Source organism: Panicum hallii, chromosome 3 (genome assembly GCF_002211085.1).
Source record: "Panicum hallii strain FIL2 chromosome 3, PHallii_v3.1, whole genome shotgun sequence".
NCBI lineage: Eukaryota > Viridiplantae > Streptophyta > Magnoliopsida > Poales > Poaceae > Panicum > Panicum hallii.
The window spans coordinates 16,338,245-16,355,070 of record NC_038044.1 but is presented as its reverse complement, the minus strand read 5'-3'; the positions used below and the strand labels follow the sequence as shown (position 1 = coordinate 16,355,070).

At 48.2% G+C, this 16,826-nt stretch overlaps 2 protein-coding genes, 1 non-coding gene and 1 pseudogene across 9 annotated transcripts; 2 read left to right on the top strand and 2 right to left on the bottom strand.

Annotated features, from left to right (window-relative positions):
• The first annotated feature begins 176 nt into the window (after nt 1–176).
• On the top strand, nt 177–4,111 carry LOC112886075. Of its 6 annotated transcripts, none has more exons than XM_025951847.1 (3): nt 177–448; nt 2,179–2,408; nt 2,955–4,111. In XM_025951847.1, the coding sequence occupies exon 3, from the start codon at nt 3,061–3,063 to the stop codon at nt 3,718–3,720; it is 660 nt and encodes a 219-aa protein (XP_025807632.1). In that variant the 5' UTR covers nt 177–448; nt 2,179–2,408; nt 2,955–3,060; the 3' UTR covers nt 3,721–4,111. The 6 variants fall into 6 exon arrangements, with proteins under 6 accessions (XP_025807632.1, XP_025807630.1, XP_025807628.1 ...); XM_025951845.1 differs by having other exon boundaries at nt 2,173–2,408; XM_025951843.1 differs by having other exon boundaries at nt 177–693.
• LOC112885288 lies at nt 644–10,577 on the bottom strand (annotated as a pseudogene).
• Nucleotides 10,578–10,609: 32 nt separating this feature from the next.
• LOC112886073 (kinesin-like protein KIN-10C) lies at nt 10,610–15,160 on the top strand. Of its 2 annotated transcripts, none has more exons than XM_025951840.1 (13): nt 10,610–11,022; nt 11,433–11,598; nt 11,695–11,895; nt 11,979–12,150; nt 12,231–12,436; nt 12,510–12,814; nt 12,902–12,987; nt 13,153–13,376; nt 13,460–13,506; nt 14,343–14,364; nt 14,447–14,515; nt 14,624–14,662; nt 14,769–15,160. In XM_025951840.1, the coding sequence occupies exons 1-13, from the start codon at nt 10,841–10,843 to the stop codon at nt 14,811–14,813; spliced, it is 1,764 nt and encodes a 587-aa protein (XP_025807625.1). In that variant the 5' UTR covers nt 10,610–10,840; the 3' UTR covers nt 14,814–15,160. The 2 variants fall into 2 exon arrangements, with proteins under 2 accessions (XP_025807625.1, XP_025807623.1); XM_025951838.1 differs by having other exon boundaries at nt 10,613–11,022; nt 13,150–13,376.
• Nucleotides 15,161–16,046: 886 nt separating this feature from the next.
• TRNAK-CUU lies at nt 16,047–16,119 on the bottom strand. The gene has a single exon. It is a non-coding gene; the product is annotated as a tRNA-Lys (tRNA).
• Between the last annotated feature and the right edge of the window lie 707 nt (nt 16,120–16,826).

The following is a 16,826-nucleotide window of genomic DNA, read 5'->3' as shown; positions in this document are numbered from 1 at the left end:
ACCCGGGCCTAGCCAACACGGGCCAAGTCACGAAGGCGACATTCTTTTGCGCGCGGCCCCTCCGGCCAGAGCCCGCGGGAATTGCCGCAGAGGCCCCCGGTCTCCCCCCTGGCCTTTCAGGCTTCTTCCGGGTTTGACCCGTTGCGCCGTGCTGGTGCCCGCGATGCCGCGTCGGCTCGCCTCACGCCGGGCTGCGTCAGCCAACCAGATGCGGACTCGTGTCAGGATGACAGCTTCCCCCTTCTTTCTCCAATTCTCCTCGACACGCCCCGATCGCCTTCCCTTTTCCTTGGAGCAACCTGCCATTTGCTCCCAACCCAAGGGAAGCAGGGTCGCTGGAGTCCGTGTTGGGCGATCAGGTTTTGCGTTAGGCTGCAGGCTAGGTGTTTGATGGTATTCGCCTGAGGTGAGAAGAGGCCTGCTGCTCCGCTCGGTCTTCCGTTTGGAGGTGACTCGCGCCCTTCTGAATCCGATACAACAGCTGTAGAATCGAAGTCTCTTGCTTTCCTGTAGTTGATTCTTCGTCATGCTCATCGATTGACTTGTTTATCTGCTTGCTTGCGTGGTGCAAGTGCAACCGTATGATCGCCCCTAGGGTTCCAGAACCAATTCTAGGCAATGGTGGTCGTGTTGTGCCTACTGCGTTTTGATGGAGGTGTATTCCTGCTGTGAATGCAACGAGCTGTTAGCCTGGTATTTTGTCCAACTGAATTCATGTTTCTCATTTGGAACATGGGAGACAGTTTAACAGTGTTACAAGCCAAATTTTGTTTCGAGTCCAAATCAAAAGCCAGAATATGTTTTGTTATTGTTTTCTGAAACAAAGTAGAGTTTGATTCTATCATGTTTTCTTTTCCTTAAAAAATGCTGATAGTTGAAAAATCGATTGCACAGTAGCTATAGCATCTCGTGTGAGGCACTGATGACCTGCTAACCCAGGATTTTGAAAAAAAATTATTACTTCTCATTGGTGCCAGCGAATCAATGATCTGCACTGAGTGACCTGCTTCTTGTTCTTCCTTTTGATTTCGTTTTGTGTACATTATGTGCTCACCTAGGTGTTTTAAGTGGTCTCCATATATCAACTAGGACACTGGATTTCAATCCAAAGCAATTTAAGCGCGAGCGGTTCTGTGCAGGGAACATAATGAACTTCTTTTAGAGAAGTTTTGCATCTCGATTTGATGTATTCATGTACGTCCTGGTGACTTTTTTCGTATTCTTAGCTTAGAAGGCACATATGAACAACTGTATTGGTAGATATTTTACTTTTACACTAGATGTATTATGTACATGCTGTTGATTTTTTCCCCTGTTGGTCATCATCATTTCTACAGTGATACCTCAAATCAAGGCCAAGTATGTAAAGACTTGACTCTTTTGTTGGTGAGCCAACTCTCTCAGGCTTAATTCACAACTTCCTTCCATTCTACTAGTAGACACGTAGCTCTGAATTCTGATTTGACACTGTGACGTCTGCTCTTGTATCCATAGTTGCGAATAGCTGGCGTGCTTTCTAATCATGAGCTTTCTGTTACCTTGATTCATTAAGGTAAGCATCAATGCAGATTGATTTTGAACTTTAGACGAGAGCATTTATATGTTAAGGCTGGTTGCCTGGTTGGTTGTTGCACTGGAGAAATCATTATCCAGCTGTACCATTGTGATGTACTTAGCTTATAAACAACCACCAGATAGCCACTAGGTACTTCTGTTTGCTCACTCTAGTGCTTTACTCCCCTCTGTGATCCAAGCTGAGAGAAAGCAAAAGGGATAACATCTGAAACAGCTAGTTTCCAAACAGAGTTGGCAGTAAATTAATGCTTCAGCTGTCTGTCATCCTGACTGACGTTCTATGGTTTTTGTTGTTTATAGGGATTGATTTGAGACGTAAACCTTTTACCAGGTTGATAAATCTGAATCTTTCCACATGTACTGACAAGAACAATATGGCAAATCCCCTTTTGAAAAGAATCCTTACAGATACATAATATATCAATATGAGACATTCAATACAAATTTGGATTGGTTGCAGATTCGGGAGCTTTCTGTACAGTGTCAATATTCAGTATGATCTAATTGTGTTGGGCTAGACATAAGTTGTTGTGCTGTCGTTGTTGCAGTAATTCCTCAATGGATTCTCTTTTAAGCATAGCATTCTTCCAAGTGTAGGAACAGCTGTCTGTGGTGATAATCTTATATGTCAAGATATTCACCTGAGGTCTCCGACAGATCGGCGAGACCACTCGCTTTCATAGCTGCTGTGACCAGAGAAGTGGAGAGGACAGCAGAAGCTAAAGCAATGGTTCACCTGATCTGCTGAGACCTGCTGCTGCTGCTGCTTCTGTAAACCGCCGTCAAGACTCTGGAGTATTGGATGTTTCTTATGAGATCAATTGCGTGAACAGGTACGTTTCAAGACCTATGTTGTATAGCTGTTATTTTGGATTGTCTCATTGGCAGCTCTAGATCCATCTTCTTCGTCCCCATAGTTCCGTGGTATTGCTCCAAGAAATTTACTGATCATCTCGGAACTTAGTACTGGAACATCTGAAAAAGAAATTCGGAACTAGATTTACACCATGGGGCCTCATTGCTCCTTAGCAGAACCTGCAATCATGTGCTGCCTTTTTGAGCAGGCACTTAGAAGCATCATCTTGGTTGGGTTACTTTGTAGGGCTACACTACACGAAAAGGAATAGGCAAAACTATATACAACAACACAGAAGTAGACACGCATGCGTGCGTGTACAAAGATTCTGAAATAAACAAGTGTTAGCACGTTTATTATACATATCTATGGCAAAGATGGGGAGCGTTGCCAACAGCGCCTCCGCGTTGTCTGACCAACCTACCCGACCGATTACACCACAAAAATGGTAAAGCTTAGCTCTTCCTTAATGCCCAAGCGGCTGGCCCTTCACTCTGACAGCACCTTTGTGATATGGTACCAGCAGGCACAACACAGCGAGGGGGGAGGGGAGCTGTGGGACTCGTCATTACAGCCTTTCCCCCGGACACCATCCCAGCAGCACAGCTCACTCCAGCCGAAAGCACGCCATGGCAGAGGAGAAGAAGAAGCACAAGCACAAGCACAAGGAGAAGGAGAAGGAGAAGGGCGGCACGGAGCAGGCGGCGCACTTCAAGCCGTGCGCCGACGTGAAGGGCATCCGGTTCGGGGGCCAGTTCATCGTCAAGTCGTTCACGGTGCGGCGGGCGTCGCCGCTGGAGCTGCTGCGGCTGCTGGACATCCCGCCGTCGTACCTGAGCGAGTGCCAGAGCCTGCCGTTCCCGTCCACCACCACCTACATGCCCACCAGCTTCACCATCCTGGCGCACCAGGCGTGGCACACGCTGACGCTGGGCCTGGGCACCAAGAAGTCCAAGGTGGTGCTCTTCGTGTTCGAGTCCGAGAGCATGAAGGCGGCCGTGGACCAGCTGTGGCCGGCCATGATCCCGCTCGGGGACGTGAACAAGAAGCTCATCCGCGGGCTCACCGGCAGCGAGATGGCGCGGTTCAAGTTCCGGAAGGGCTGCCTCACCATCTACGTCTACGCCGTGCGCCGGCTGGGCGCAGCCGGGTTCATGCGCGCCGACGACCTCAGGCGGATCCTGCAGTCGGTGGTGGACCTCAAGGACTTCCTGGACCACACCACCATGCTCGCTATCCCGAGCCAGAAGAGTATCACCCTGCAGTCCCGGACCGCGGTGGCTCACTGAGACCGCAGAGCATCGATCTCTGATGGAACCACGAGAATCTCGATCGGTTCAGCGCTGCAGAAGTACAGGTACGCGGACTTTTAATCTTCAGAGGTCCTAATTCTTTCTCGGTTGGATATGGATTCGTTTGGTCAGTGTCGGTGCAAGCGTTCACCTCCTCTGCTTCTGGGAGCAGCTGTATAGATCTGTTGAACAAAAAGTGTTTCAGCAAATCAAGCATAGGTTTTTCCAAAGGCAATTTTTCCTTCCATGGATCTTACATTTCGTTATACTCTTGTAGCCTTTGTCCCCTGAAATAATCCATCAATGAAGCCATCTGTTCTATGGCACTTTCTGGCCGTACTGGACAGCACTCGCTGCTGTAGCTACGGTACAGTACAGTCTTTGGATATCCTCCGCTCCTACAGTCCCTTTACCTCCCTACACTCATTGTTCCACAGAATTGCGAGCACCCTTTTTTGTACCAGGATCGCACCCAATTGCACATCGCCCAGCTGTTTCTCTCTGGGACGCTGTTGCTTGTTAGGATTGCCAAAATGGAGCTGTCGGTATTCACTTCGAAGAAAAATGGAGCTGTCAGTCAGGACTCGAGAGAGGAAAGTGAACGCTGCAGGATCTCAGAGGAAGTGGTTGCTGTTATCTGTTTTTTTCTCTTTTATAAGCAGGTCTTATCTTTTTATGTGGATGTAGCCATCATGTCACAGGTAGAAAAAAGATGCATGTATGCTATCTTTTGACCTGTTTGAGGGGGGTGACACCGATCTTTTCGGGCATTTGCTCCATCCTCCCCCTGCGGCGCAGAAATTTGACCGAGAGTCCGGATAGAAATACGCCCGGCAGGTGGCAGGGGGGCTGCGATGGGGGCGCTGCCGCCGTGATCATGGGGGAGGTAAAAGTTAGTTGGGCAGGACACTGGGTTCAGTGACGTGCATGATGAGTGGTTGAGCGGCATGGGCCACCCACCACGCCCTTGAATCATGAGGAACAAAAGCCGTCTTCCGGGCGCGGCGCCGAAGGACGGTGCAGTCCCTACTCCTGCGACCTGCCTCCCGGATCATCCCTTTATTTTGTCCTTGGATCTCGTTGGTGTCAATAACCCCCCCCCCCCCCCCCCCCCCCCGAGATGTACTGCTAAATCGTTGTGTACCATAACCTTTTTTTCTCTGAAAGATGGTTGCGTACCTCAACTTCTGTTAAGCTTATTCAAAGCTGAAGTGGTACCTAACGATAGGATCTGCAGTGTTCTGTGAGTAGGCAAGTGCAGTGCTGAGAAGCAGGAGTAGCCTCCTTTGACGAGCGTTTACGCACGGGTAGAATTGTAGAAAGATGCTGGCGTGGCTGCAAAGAGATGGAGATTATAGCAACCATCCGATCATCTGATCGCTGTTCGCAAGGAACTGCATCTACCGGATCAAGATTATTGTAAGCCAAGGGGATTCTTCTTCTAGTCCTCCAGCAACCGCACCTAGACATGCAAGCATCACAATAAGTTTCGGCGGCCCATGTGTAATTGCAGCCGATCGGTAGCTGGCCGACGGGTCCTCTCGACGTCACGCGCGCAGAGAGGCTGCTGGCTGGTCTCGTCGCCGTCGCCGAGCCACCCCCGGCCCGCCCAGCTGATTTCTGGCGCCGCCGCGTGCGTTGCTGCCGAAACAAAACAAACGATGCGGAAAGAGAACACGGGCACCTAACCTGACCGACGCCCGGCCGCGTGCGCGCTCGGTCGCCTTCAAACCGCGGCGACGGGCGAGCTCCAATCATGCCGCCGGGGCCCCGCCGGGCGCGAGCCGGGCGACCGGGCACGGGGAGCAAGCAGATCGAGACGTATTTATGCGCTCATGTGGCGGTGCATGGGCGACCCGCCTGCCGGCAGGCTCGGCGAGCGCGAGCCCCATGCCATGCCCCCCGTGGCAGTTGGTGCTGGCGCGCGCATGTTCTGGTGCTGGTCCTCGGCCCCGATGCGGGGGCGCGCGCCCTGCCTGCGCGTCGCAGAGGGGACTTTTCTGCCTGCTCTGCTCCTCCTTGTTCCCGTGCTGTTCCGGGGGTAGGCAAGGCAGCGAGTCCTGGCACCGTTGGTGTGATGGCACGGAACGGGACAGGTGGGCGCGAAATGTCATGGAAGTGGTCCGGTTTCCCGGCGGATCGTGGTCGATCTGGTACACTGCGGGGCGGTCGGGTTGGGACGGTGAGCTAGCACCGGACACCGTCTGCGGTCTGCGTCTGCCAGAGGATTGGGAAAATCTCGAGCGCGCCCGTGCCATCAGCCTAGGCCCTAGGGGTTCGCCGCTCGCGACTCCATGAGCGACGATGGTGGAGTGTCAAGTCTGCAGGCTGGCAGTGCGCCCAGGGTGATCGCGAGGGCTTCTTTTGGTGGAGGCAAACAGTGTTTAGGCTTTGTTTAACTTTCTATAATCGGTGATTAAAGGGGAATCTATACGAGCGGCGGGATGAGTCGGATGACAGACAGTGGGTGGATGCTTCGTATGCGTACTGGCACCATCGTTTGTCCGTTCCAGGGCTTTAACAGAAGCTTTTGACTCGCTCTTTCCGTCCTTCGCTTTCAGTTTTCAGTTTCCATTCACAAAAATGTTCCCAATGGATTTCTGGGTCAAAGCTGATTGACCCTTCCTACCGAACTAGAGACTCGGATGGAAAATTGAAGTCGGTGCATCCTGGTGCCTACCTCTGACAAAAGAGCACATAAAGCCTCCTCCAACGGACTGGCTTAGAGCTAGCATAAATATTATTCTGTTCATATGTATTTCTATCTTCTCTCTTGCTGGCTTAGAGCTATCACTTTGGAGGAGCCTAATAAAGCGCCTGGCAAATTCAGATGAGCCAGCAGCTTCTTTGAAACTTTCGGAACCTAGTCAAAATGGGCTGTAATTGAAGCGGCCCACCGACCAGCCTTAGTTTGAAAAAACAAGGAAAAGGCACGCCGTATTGGGCTCAAAGGGCCGAGCTCAGTTTTGTACTTTTGTGCGAGTTTGATTGAGGCGGTGGGCCAGGTTTGGATACGTTATTACAAGGAGAGAACACGAATCTAACCCGCCCTGGAACTTCATACATTTCAGCATAAAGACATTTCGTATTTAAGCTCTCATTTTTTTTTTACACTCCGGGGGATTACTCCTAATTTCATTACTTTTTAAGCAACGAAATTACAAGTGCAGAACAAGCAAGCGTTCAAAGTTTCCGTGTTTTAATTAAGCTCTCTGCATGGTACGGAATATTACCAAAACCAGCAATTTTATCGATCTCCCTACTAATAAGTGATAACACAACTGCCAACACTAATTTTCGATTACAGAAACAGCGACCAAATATAAATATAGGTTACGAAAACACGACTGGACGAGGAACTCACAAGTCACAAGTCAGCGGCAAGCCGGCAACTCCGGCGAGTTTGCCAGTTCCGGCGGTCACAAGCCGTCTAATAGTGATTACCGCGGTAGCGGCACACCCTGGCCTCCGTGTACACCCTCCCCGGCTCGCAGAAGTATCCCTCGCTCGGCGCGCAGGGCGCGTCCTCGGAGCACACGCACAGCCCGTCGAGCGCGCACCCGCCCCTCACCACGCTCACGCCGCCGGCGCCGCCGACCCCCAGCACCTGGTCGCTCCACTCGCTCGAGAACAGCCCGTCGGGGTCGTAGGCGGCCTTCACCCTCAGGAACTCCCCGGCGCGCGCCGCGCCGAGCCTGCCGGCGGCGCCCTCGAAGGCGGCGTTCCGGTTCTTGCCCCAGTGCGGCAGGCCGCCGTACTTGCGCAGCGCCATCTGCTCGATCTCCTCCAGGGCGTCCTCGTGCAGGCGCGGCGCGGCGGGGTCGCGGCTCCGGTAGTAGGTCATGTCGAAGTCCACGCTGTCCTCGGGCTTCCCGAGCAGCGCCGCCGAGGCCCGCACGTAGCGCATGAGGACGCCGCCGTACACCTCGAGGCCGCAGAGCGCCTCCGGGTCCAGGTCCCGCAGCCGCTGCACGTCGCGGATGAAGTCCGCGGCCCTGGACGCGGGCACGCTGATGGCGGCCTGGAAGAAGAAGACGCCGCCGGGGACGCGCCGGTCCCACACGCAGGCGGTGAGCAGGGCGCCGTCGTCGGGGCCGTCGAGGCAGCTCCCCGAGGACTGGATGCGGTTCTGGTAGCCGACCGCCGTCTGGCCGAGGAGCGTCGGCAGCAGGCCGTGCGCCATCGTCAGGCCGTAGTTCGCGGTGGTGATGAGCGCCGATTCCGTGGTGGCGGTGGCGCACCTGAGCTGGGCGTCCCTTGTGGCTTCCGCGGTATCCTCTTCATCGTGTGACAAGGAGATCATGAAGAACACTTGCTGTTAGTATCATATCAGTATGAGATTACGATCAAGGATGATCGGCGGCGTGAGTACCAGCTTTTTTAACAGTCTGAATTGCGAGCGTGGGGGTGGTCCGGAAGCATACGAAATCGTTCACGGCGTCGCCGGGGGCACCGACGGGGACGCGGTTGTCGATCCTGTAGACAGCGACGCGGTGGCCCGGGTACCACCAGATGTCGGCGAACTCGTGCTCGCTGGCGAAGGACACGGCTCGTTCCGCCAGGTCGGAGTCGGAGGCCTTCCGGTACGTCACTGAACGCTTGAACATCAGTTGCAGTGCCAGAGTGACCTGACCGAAAGCAGGGAAAAATTTGTAAGCATTGGAGTGATCCTACGAAGTCAATGCCTGAGGGAGTGATCCCGACCGAGATAACAATACCAATATGCGTCACCATATATTCACGTACGGAAGAGATAAGAATAACAATTCATAAATAAATAGTTTAATTAAATATATATCAAACACATGTGTAGTTGTGATGCAAAATAAAATCTATTGTAACTGGATAATGATAAATATATATATATATTCTAGTGTATGTGTTAGAATATTTAATAGGTGAAAGAAGATGTGAGATAGATAATTATAATTATTAGCTATAAGTCTTATTTTTATATTAATTATAATTAGTCCGTGCTCCCGCACGGGTTGATGGGCTAGTTCTACTGATTCACATTTTAAATTTCTATTGTCTGCCGAAAGAAAAATTCTTAGCTTCACCACTGAAATAAAAGATTTGCTAGCTATGACTTAACCCTACTACGTTCATATCACCAATGTGATTGGTTTTTAGGCTGGACTTAGGCCCTGTTTCTTTCCGCTTATTTTGAATTTTGAAGGCTCGATTTTAGAAAATCCAAAAGTCGGATGACTTCCAGAATCGAGAATCGAGACTCCCAGCTGATTATGAATTCTCGATTCTCGATTCTGGGAGTCATCTGACTTTTGAATTTTCTAAAATCGAGCCTTCAAAATCCAAAATAAGCGGAAACAAATAGGACCTTAGAACGCCTATAAGCCTATTTAACTTTAAAGTTACTAAGTTAGATGGTGGTCCAGATCCTTTTTACCTAAGAAATGACCCCAAGTACTCCGAGGGACACCTTGGCCGCATTCAGCTCAGGGTTGCCGGTGACGAGCACCCGGACCTTGGCATACCCCTCACGCGCTGGTGCTAGCGTTAGGCTATCTCCAACCGTCATTCTCTATATCCGTCATTTACACACTTCTCTACAAGATTCTCTCCTCTATATCTCATTTCTCTCCAATAACGTTCTCTAAATCTCGTTCTCTATACATTAAACCCTATATTAGAAACGTATTTTGTTCCAAATTTTTGTACGTACGTATTTATCATACCTCAAATGCTATGGACATATTTTATTTTTATTTAATCCAGTGTTTAAAACGTAAAGAAAAAATAGAGAAGAGTAGAGAGAATCTCTGTATATAGAGAAAACTTGTAGCGTTCTCTATTTTAGAGGACCATTTAGAGAACGCTGCTGGAGCATATAGAGAACGAAATCTTCTCTATATATAGGGTAGAGAACGGTTTAGAGTCTCCCGTTGGAGACAGCCTTGCAATCCTCATCCCAACGACGTACTCGTGCAGGGCGGAGCCGTTGCCCCAGAGGGAGCTCCCGTGCGCGCCCGTCGAGAGCAGGCGCCGACCGTCAGGCCGAGCCAGTAGGGCGAGTGCGGCAGCGCCAGCTCGGCCCCCGCCGCGGCGTCGATGAGCTGCTTCAGCGTGACGCCGCTCTTGACGGTGATCTCCCTCCTGGCGGCGTCCACGCCGACGAATCGGTTCAGGGCGTTGGTGCTGATGACGAGGCCGCCGGGGCACGCCAGCTTGGGCGCGCTGTGGCCGTACCGTGTGGCCACCTTCATCTTGGTCCCGGCCGCCGCGGCGCCGGCTACGACGCGGAGGAGCGTGGTGAGGGGCGGCGTGACCACGAGGAATTTATTTAGGAGAGCTTCCCTCTTCGGGACTTCAAGTGTGAACTAAAAAAAAGGTTTCACAGTTTCTAATTTATTTTTTTCACGATTTACAAAACAGTTTCATAGAACGGGTGAAGCCGGAGCTAGTACAAACCCTCCCAAGTCCCAAGGAAGCCCTACGATGAAACCGTTTCAAAAGAGGATAGTCCCACTCCCATCATATCTCACTTGATCCCTAGAGCAAATATATGCTCGTAATATGCATTGACCATCCTGCAAGTATTTACTTTCTTTGGTCCATATACAAAAGAAGTTTTCAAAAAAAAATGACGAAATAAGAGAGGAGAACTCCTACTGAGCTGCCTTTTAAAAGAAAAAGGAACTGAACACGGTATTATATACAAAAAAAACAAAAGAAGTGAGAAAGAAAACTATCTAAAAAAAGCTAGGCAATCATGAAGAAAATGTTTCTTATAGAGGACTTGGTTTCGAAAATCACTAGTTCAAATTCTTCGATGAACGCTGACTTCCACCAATAATCCCATCTCTAACACTCTGCCATGCTGGAACTGCCATGCTGCCACGGATTTGGCTTGATAAAGTGCAAGGGAATCCGAGGTGGCGACTGTGTCTGTCATCAATTCCACCTGATCCCCTTCGCACCGCCTCCCGTGTTCAAATTCGAACCGCCTCCCGGTCCCCGGCCCCAACGGTCGCCGTCTTCCCCAATCCCCCACCGCTCGTCTCGTCGAACCACACCCACACCCCGACTCCGAATACCTAATTCGAGCTCCAGCCGCCTCGCCGCTCGCGCAACCCTCGCCGTGATCCTCTCTCCGATGGCGGCCGCCGCCACATCCGCTCGATCCGCCGCGCCCTCTTCGCAGCCGGTGCGCGTCGTGCTGCGCGTGCGCCCGTTCCTCCCGTCGGAGGCCACCTCTGCGGCGGCGCCCTGCGTCTCCCTCCTCGGCAGCCACCCCGGCGGCGAGGTCACCGTCCAACTCAAGGACCAGCACACCAGGTACGCCTCCCCAGCCCCCATCATCAGCGTACGAGTTGGAGCCCTTGGGAGTAGTTCCTGCGCTGATCTCAGATCATCACGTTTGGCACCCATTTAAGCAAAATTGCCAGAAATTAGTGAAGTACTAAGCGAAAATTCATTTTAGTGAAGTACTAAGGGAAAATTCATTCTAACATAGTGTGCTCCAGGAAAAAACTGCAAGTTGTCATTCCGCTACTAAGTGATTGTTAATTCAGTGGAGAGCCTTCTAGCTTTTGTTTCATGGTCCTCTGCAAGGGAACTGATTGCTAATTCAGCGGAGAGCCTTCTAGCTTGTTTCATGGTGCTTAGTTGGTTTACTGGTCCATTTATGCAGCCGGAGCGAGCATTGTTTCATGGTGCTTAGTTGGTTTACTGGTCCATTTATGCAGCCGGAGCGAGCATTATAAGCTGGATGCATTCTTCGGTCAAGAGGACAGCATCAGCCAGATATTTGACCGGGAGGTCAGCGCAGTGATCCAGGGCATATTCGAGGGGGTCAATGCCACGGTCTTCGCCTACGGGGCAACAGGCAGCGGCAAGACATACACGATGCAGGTGCCTGCTATTATCTTGACTGCAATTTGTTTGACGAAATGACGCTATTGGCAAAACAACCTGCTACTGAAACCTGGCTGAGTGGCTGTTACGCAGGGCACCGAGGATTTTCCCGGGCTCATACCCTTGGCTGCTTCAACAGTACTGGCACTTTGCACAGGCACATGGTGTTCTGTGGAGATATCGTACTATGAGGTGTACATGGAGCGGTGCTATGACCTGCTGGAGCCCAAAGCCAAGGAGATTATGGCCTTGGATGACAAAGACGGTAATATGCAGCTGAAGGGCTTGAGCTGGGTAATGTGATGCTAGTTGGTGATTATTGAATGTATTTTTTGAAATTCAACCTATTGCTTATTTTTGTCCGTTGATGGTTCAAGGTCCCTGTGCGATCTATGGAGGAATTCCAGGAGCTCTATTCCATAGGTGTGCAGAGGAGAAAAGTTGCCCACACTGGACTGAATGACGTTTCCAGTCGGAGCCATGCTGTGCTCTCTCTCAGGGTCAGCGCTGATGTTGTGAAAGGGAGGATTAACCTGATTGACTTGGCAGGTACGTCTCTCTGGATTGAGCCATACATGCTTAAGCTTTATCCTTCTAATTTAAATAGTGTGCTTGATTGTCGTTTCTAGGTAGCGAGGACAATAGAAGGACTTTCAATGAGGGGATCCGCCTTCAAGAAAGTGCTAAGATCAACCAGTCATTGTTTACATTGTCCAATGTAATTTCAGCTCTAAACAAGAATGAGCTCCGCATACCCTATAGAGAGAGCAAATTGACCCGCATACTACAAGATTCTCTAGGAGGCAGTAGTCGTGCTGTGATGATAGCATGCCTGGTGACTTTTCCATACCTTTTCCCAATTGATGTTTCATCTTGTAGAACTGTGCTAATTGTTCTTGTTGTTTCAGAATCCTGCAGAATACCAGGAGTCTGTCAATACAGTAAGTCTGGCTGCTCGTTCACGCCACATTGGGAATTTCACAAGTTCAGCAAGCAAGCAAGAAACCCCCAAGGTCAAGGTTGACATGGAAGCAAAATTACGGGCCTGGTTGGAATCAAAGGGGAAAACAAAGAGCATTCAAAGAATGGATGGTCTTTTCTCCCCAATTGCCAGCAAGACTCCGTTTTCTGTTAGCCATATGAAGCAACCAGCATCTTCCAGAATCTCTTGTAGATCTAAGGCAATGGATCAAGATGGTGGCAAAATCAAGAAGTTAGTATTTCTGACCATTTCCCCTTTAAATACTACATGGAACCACATAGTTCTTAACTTCTTATTTCTTTATCTTCTGCTGCACAGGATTCTTTTCGATCCAGAAGTCCATGTACCCACTGAAAAAATACCACGAGAGCACATGCAAAATGAAGTAAATACACCGAAGAAAGGTACTTTACAAAACTATTTGTGTGAAATAGTGATTACATAATGAACAAAGACTATCTGTAATCACTAAAAATACGAAAGCTACTTGTAATTTACTCGGAGCAAACTCTGAGATTTTTACCTGTGGTTTCATGTATGAGTCTGATGTGTAATATCTTATGCAGCAGTGCTTCCTTCAGTAACTCAATGCAAAGAAAAGCATGAAGCTTCTCTCAGGAAAGCTCTTTCGCCAATTTCTTCAAATGTGGTGCCTACGAACCAGCAAATATCTGATAATGTTAACCGCGCCATTTTATTGGAGCCCCAAACTCCAAAAGAAACATCTAAAATCGAGAAGATTCCCGGTGCAACACTGCTAGATAAATTCAATGCGCTAGGTTCTAACTTAAAGGTTTGTATGGTTACCCTTCCCATTCCATAGACGAGCAATTTGCTACAGTTTAACATTTAGCAAATGGCGTTACAAATTTTCAGGAAGCTCTTGTCCAGCAGTACCTTGACTTCTTAAATGTTGCAAACAAGTAAGTGCAATTCTACAGCCTTTTTGTTGGCACCCCAGTGTTCGAGATTCTTACATGGTCTTGGCTTTTTTTACATAACATGGCTGATGCTGTTACTTATTGTTGAAAAACTGTCATGCATAACATGGCTGATGCTGTTACTTATTGTTGAGAAACTGACGAGATAGAGAGAGAGAGGGAGGGAGAGAGAGGGAGGGAGGGAGGGGCGGGGGGGGGGGGGCGGGGGGATGGGGAGGGGGAGGGAGAGGGGGGGGGAGAGAGAGAGAGAGAGAGAGAGAGAGAGAGAGAGAGAGAGAGAGAAGGCAATGATCTAAATTGCATAAAATTCCCTGGTTCTAAAAAGGCCATAATTTACACAAAAAAGCGTTAGAAACATAATAAATAGCCACCATCAAATAGCCCAAATGGTGATGACTCTCTCTCTATCTCTCTCTTCTATGCTCATGGTCTTGCTTCAACCTTTACAAATCAACATGGACATGTCAGTTGTGGCCTTGTGAGGAGTGAACACCACACATTAACTAAAGATCCTTTGCAAACATGGACTGACATTTGGGGGTGCTTATGCAATTTCCTAGTTTTTAGCTCCAGTAATTTGCTCCCCTAGGTGTTGGTTCGAATGAGAGGCCAAGCTACATTTCTTCTCATTATGACACTTCAGCAGGAATCCTGCCGTTCTTTATAGTTTTCTCATCAAAGAAACTCTGACTATTGGCTTGTTAATCTAGTATGATACATGAACTTTCTGTGCTTACACTGATTTATGTCTCCAAAAATATTCAACTTTTTTTACCAGTCTTTCTTTCTAATGTTTTCTCCTTTACCTATGAATGCAGGGAAGAGTTACAGCAGCTGAAAGTATGATCCTTTCATCTTACAGCATTTTGATCACTGTTGTTTCATCCTTTTCCTATGACTAACTTCCCTGCTTGTTTGTTAGGGAATTGGCGTGAGGAGAGCAGAATATATTCTTGAATTACGGGAGGAATCACCAACACCATTCAAAACTGTAAGATTTGTAGAGTATGAAACAATCCAGATGTTATTTTTTCAAAGAAAAAATGGAAAAGGAACCTAGATGTTGAAAATGACCTTCTAACACAATTTGATTGTCCAGCTTGCGGATTTGGAAAACATCGGCCTGTCATCAAAACAGGTGTTTTTTGTGCTCATCACTTATGCATGCATCTCTGACTTCTTACAGTGTGCTCTTTTGTCACCTGTAACTCCTTTTGGCTTTCTTGGTCATTTTGCACTTGCAGATCCAAGACATCCTTAGGAAGACGGCCTCTGGAATCTTCAAATGATGACCAAAATTGATGTTCCAGAGTAATGAAGTAACAGCATTGAGTTTTTCCTTAAAAATGATCACCAAAATGGATGTTGCGTTACAGTCTTGGGCTGCCGGTAAAGTTAGTTCAGTCTTGCGTTTGGTGACTAGGCAATGTCCTGCTGCTTCTCTCATCTAGATCGTGTACCTTTCGCCTTTCGGCATGTCTGTAGAATTGTAGTTGAACAGCTAATTATAGGAGTTGTGCTGCCACTTTACATGGAGCAATGAATTTCGGCATGTCTTTGTTGCTGAATATTACGGGAACATGTTTCTGAAATGCTCTCTGTGATGTACTTTCTTTTCTCTTTCTTTTTGAAGCACTCTGTGATGAAATTTCCGTAGGATGCACCACAAGTTTGATGAAGTTTGGGAACATCTGCCGCTCCTCTTTGTTGTGGAACTATGAGAGCGATTTCTGAATTTTCTCTGTACGAAACTTCCCAAAGTACAAGCCTGCATGGCTGCATATGAAGCTTGGGAATGTCTTCTTGTGCCTTGCCTTTAATTTTAGGAAAAAGTCCATTTTACTCCCCTCAACAATTCATTTTATCCACTTAACCCTCTAAATAAAATTTAGATTTAATTTACTTCCCCAAACTATTCCAACTGGTCCAATCTACCCCCTACTGAGATTTCTCTCTTTTATTTCTCCGCATACAAGTGGAATTTGAACTTCAAATTTTGCAATGTAACTTTTACAATATGATGCCTATGTTAGAAAAATACATTATGATTTTTTCATGAATATTTTTATGCAGAATTGTATTTTTTAAGAAATTTTGTGTTAAACGTTTCCAACTTATGAAAATAACCATGGAAAATTCTTAATGTATTCTTTTAACATAGGGCATCATGTTCTCTGCCCACTCATAAAATTTGAACTTAAAATTTAATTTGTATGCGGAGAAAAAAAATAAAAATAGCATTAGGGGGTAGATTGTACTGACTGGAATTGTTTAGGAAGTAAATTAAGTCTAAATTATCTTCAGAAGGCTAAACGGATAAAGTGAATTGTTGAAAAGAGTAAAATAAACTTTTTCCTTATTTAAGTACTCGAGTACTGTGAAGTTCACGAGCTGAACAATTTAAATGAATTTTGAAGCGCGTCAGTTTTGCTCATATAGTACAATTTCACAGCGCTGACTGACCATTGAATGGACATGCGTCCTACAGTGACTTTAAAACGGAAAGACAAAATAAAACATAGCGCCCACCGTGGGGCTCGAACCCACGACCACAAGGTTAAGAGCCTTGCGCTCTACCGACTGAGCTAGACGGGCTGCTTGTAGCCAAGTGACCTACTACTTTTACTATTTGATGAGTTATACATCAATTAGTAATCATAAATCTTGTGTTTCTAGAACTTGTTGTGTCCGTTATATAGTTTCATTTCAAGCCGTTAGGATGCTCTGCAATCTTGATGCCACCATCGAGGAAAACGTAGAAAGAGCACACAGATAATACCGCTTGCAGTAGCACCGTTTATTACGAATCCAGCAATGCACCTTTGCCGTTTATGCAGGGAGGCAGCTTGAGGCACAAAGAAAACATCAATCCTTTCCTTCAGTGTAGTGCCTACATCCTTCGATGTGATGCCGTTTAGAAAAAAAAAAGAATTTCATCCATAGATCCAGTAGATACTAAATTTCTGAAGTAGCCAAGGCACATGATGCACATCCTGCAACACAAAACCTGAAAGCCCCATGATGTTGACATGAACCTCCGTTATCTTCGCCTACTCCTACGGCTATAGGAGTATGATATAACTGATGCTTGAGCTTACACCATAATTATTTTTTTCTTTAGAACAAGCGCACACCATAATTCACGTACCTCCTCCTGCTTAAAGTCCACGGCTTCTCCTATCAAGGCCCCCGAATTTCGCCGTACGTTCTGGTCATTCCATCGGCGCCGCACGTCACGTGATCGTCGTATCGCCGTCAAGATCAATTTCTCCATCAGCAGCATCAGCTAGCGCCCGCGTCAA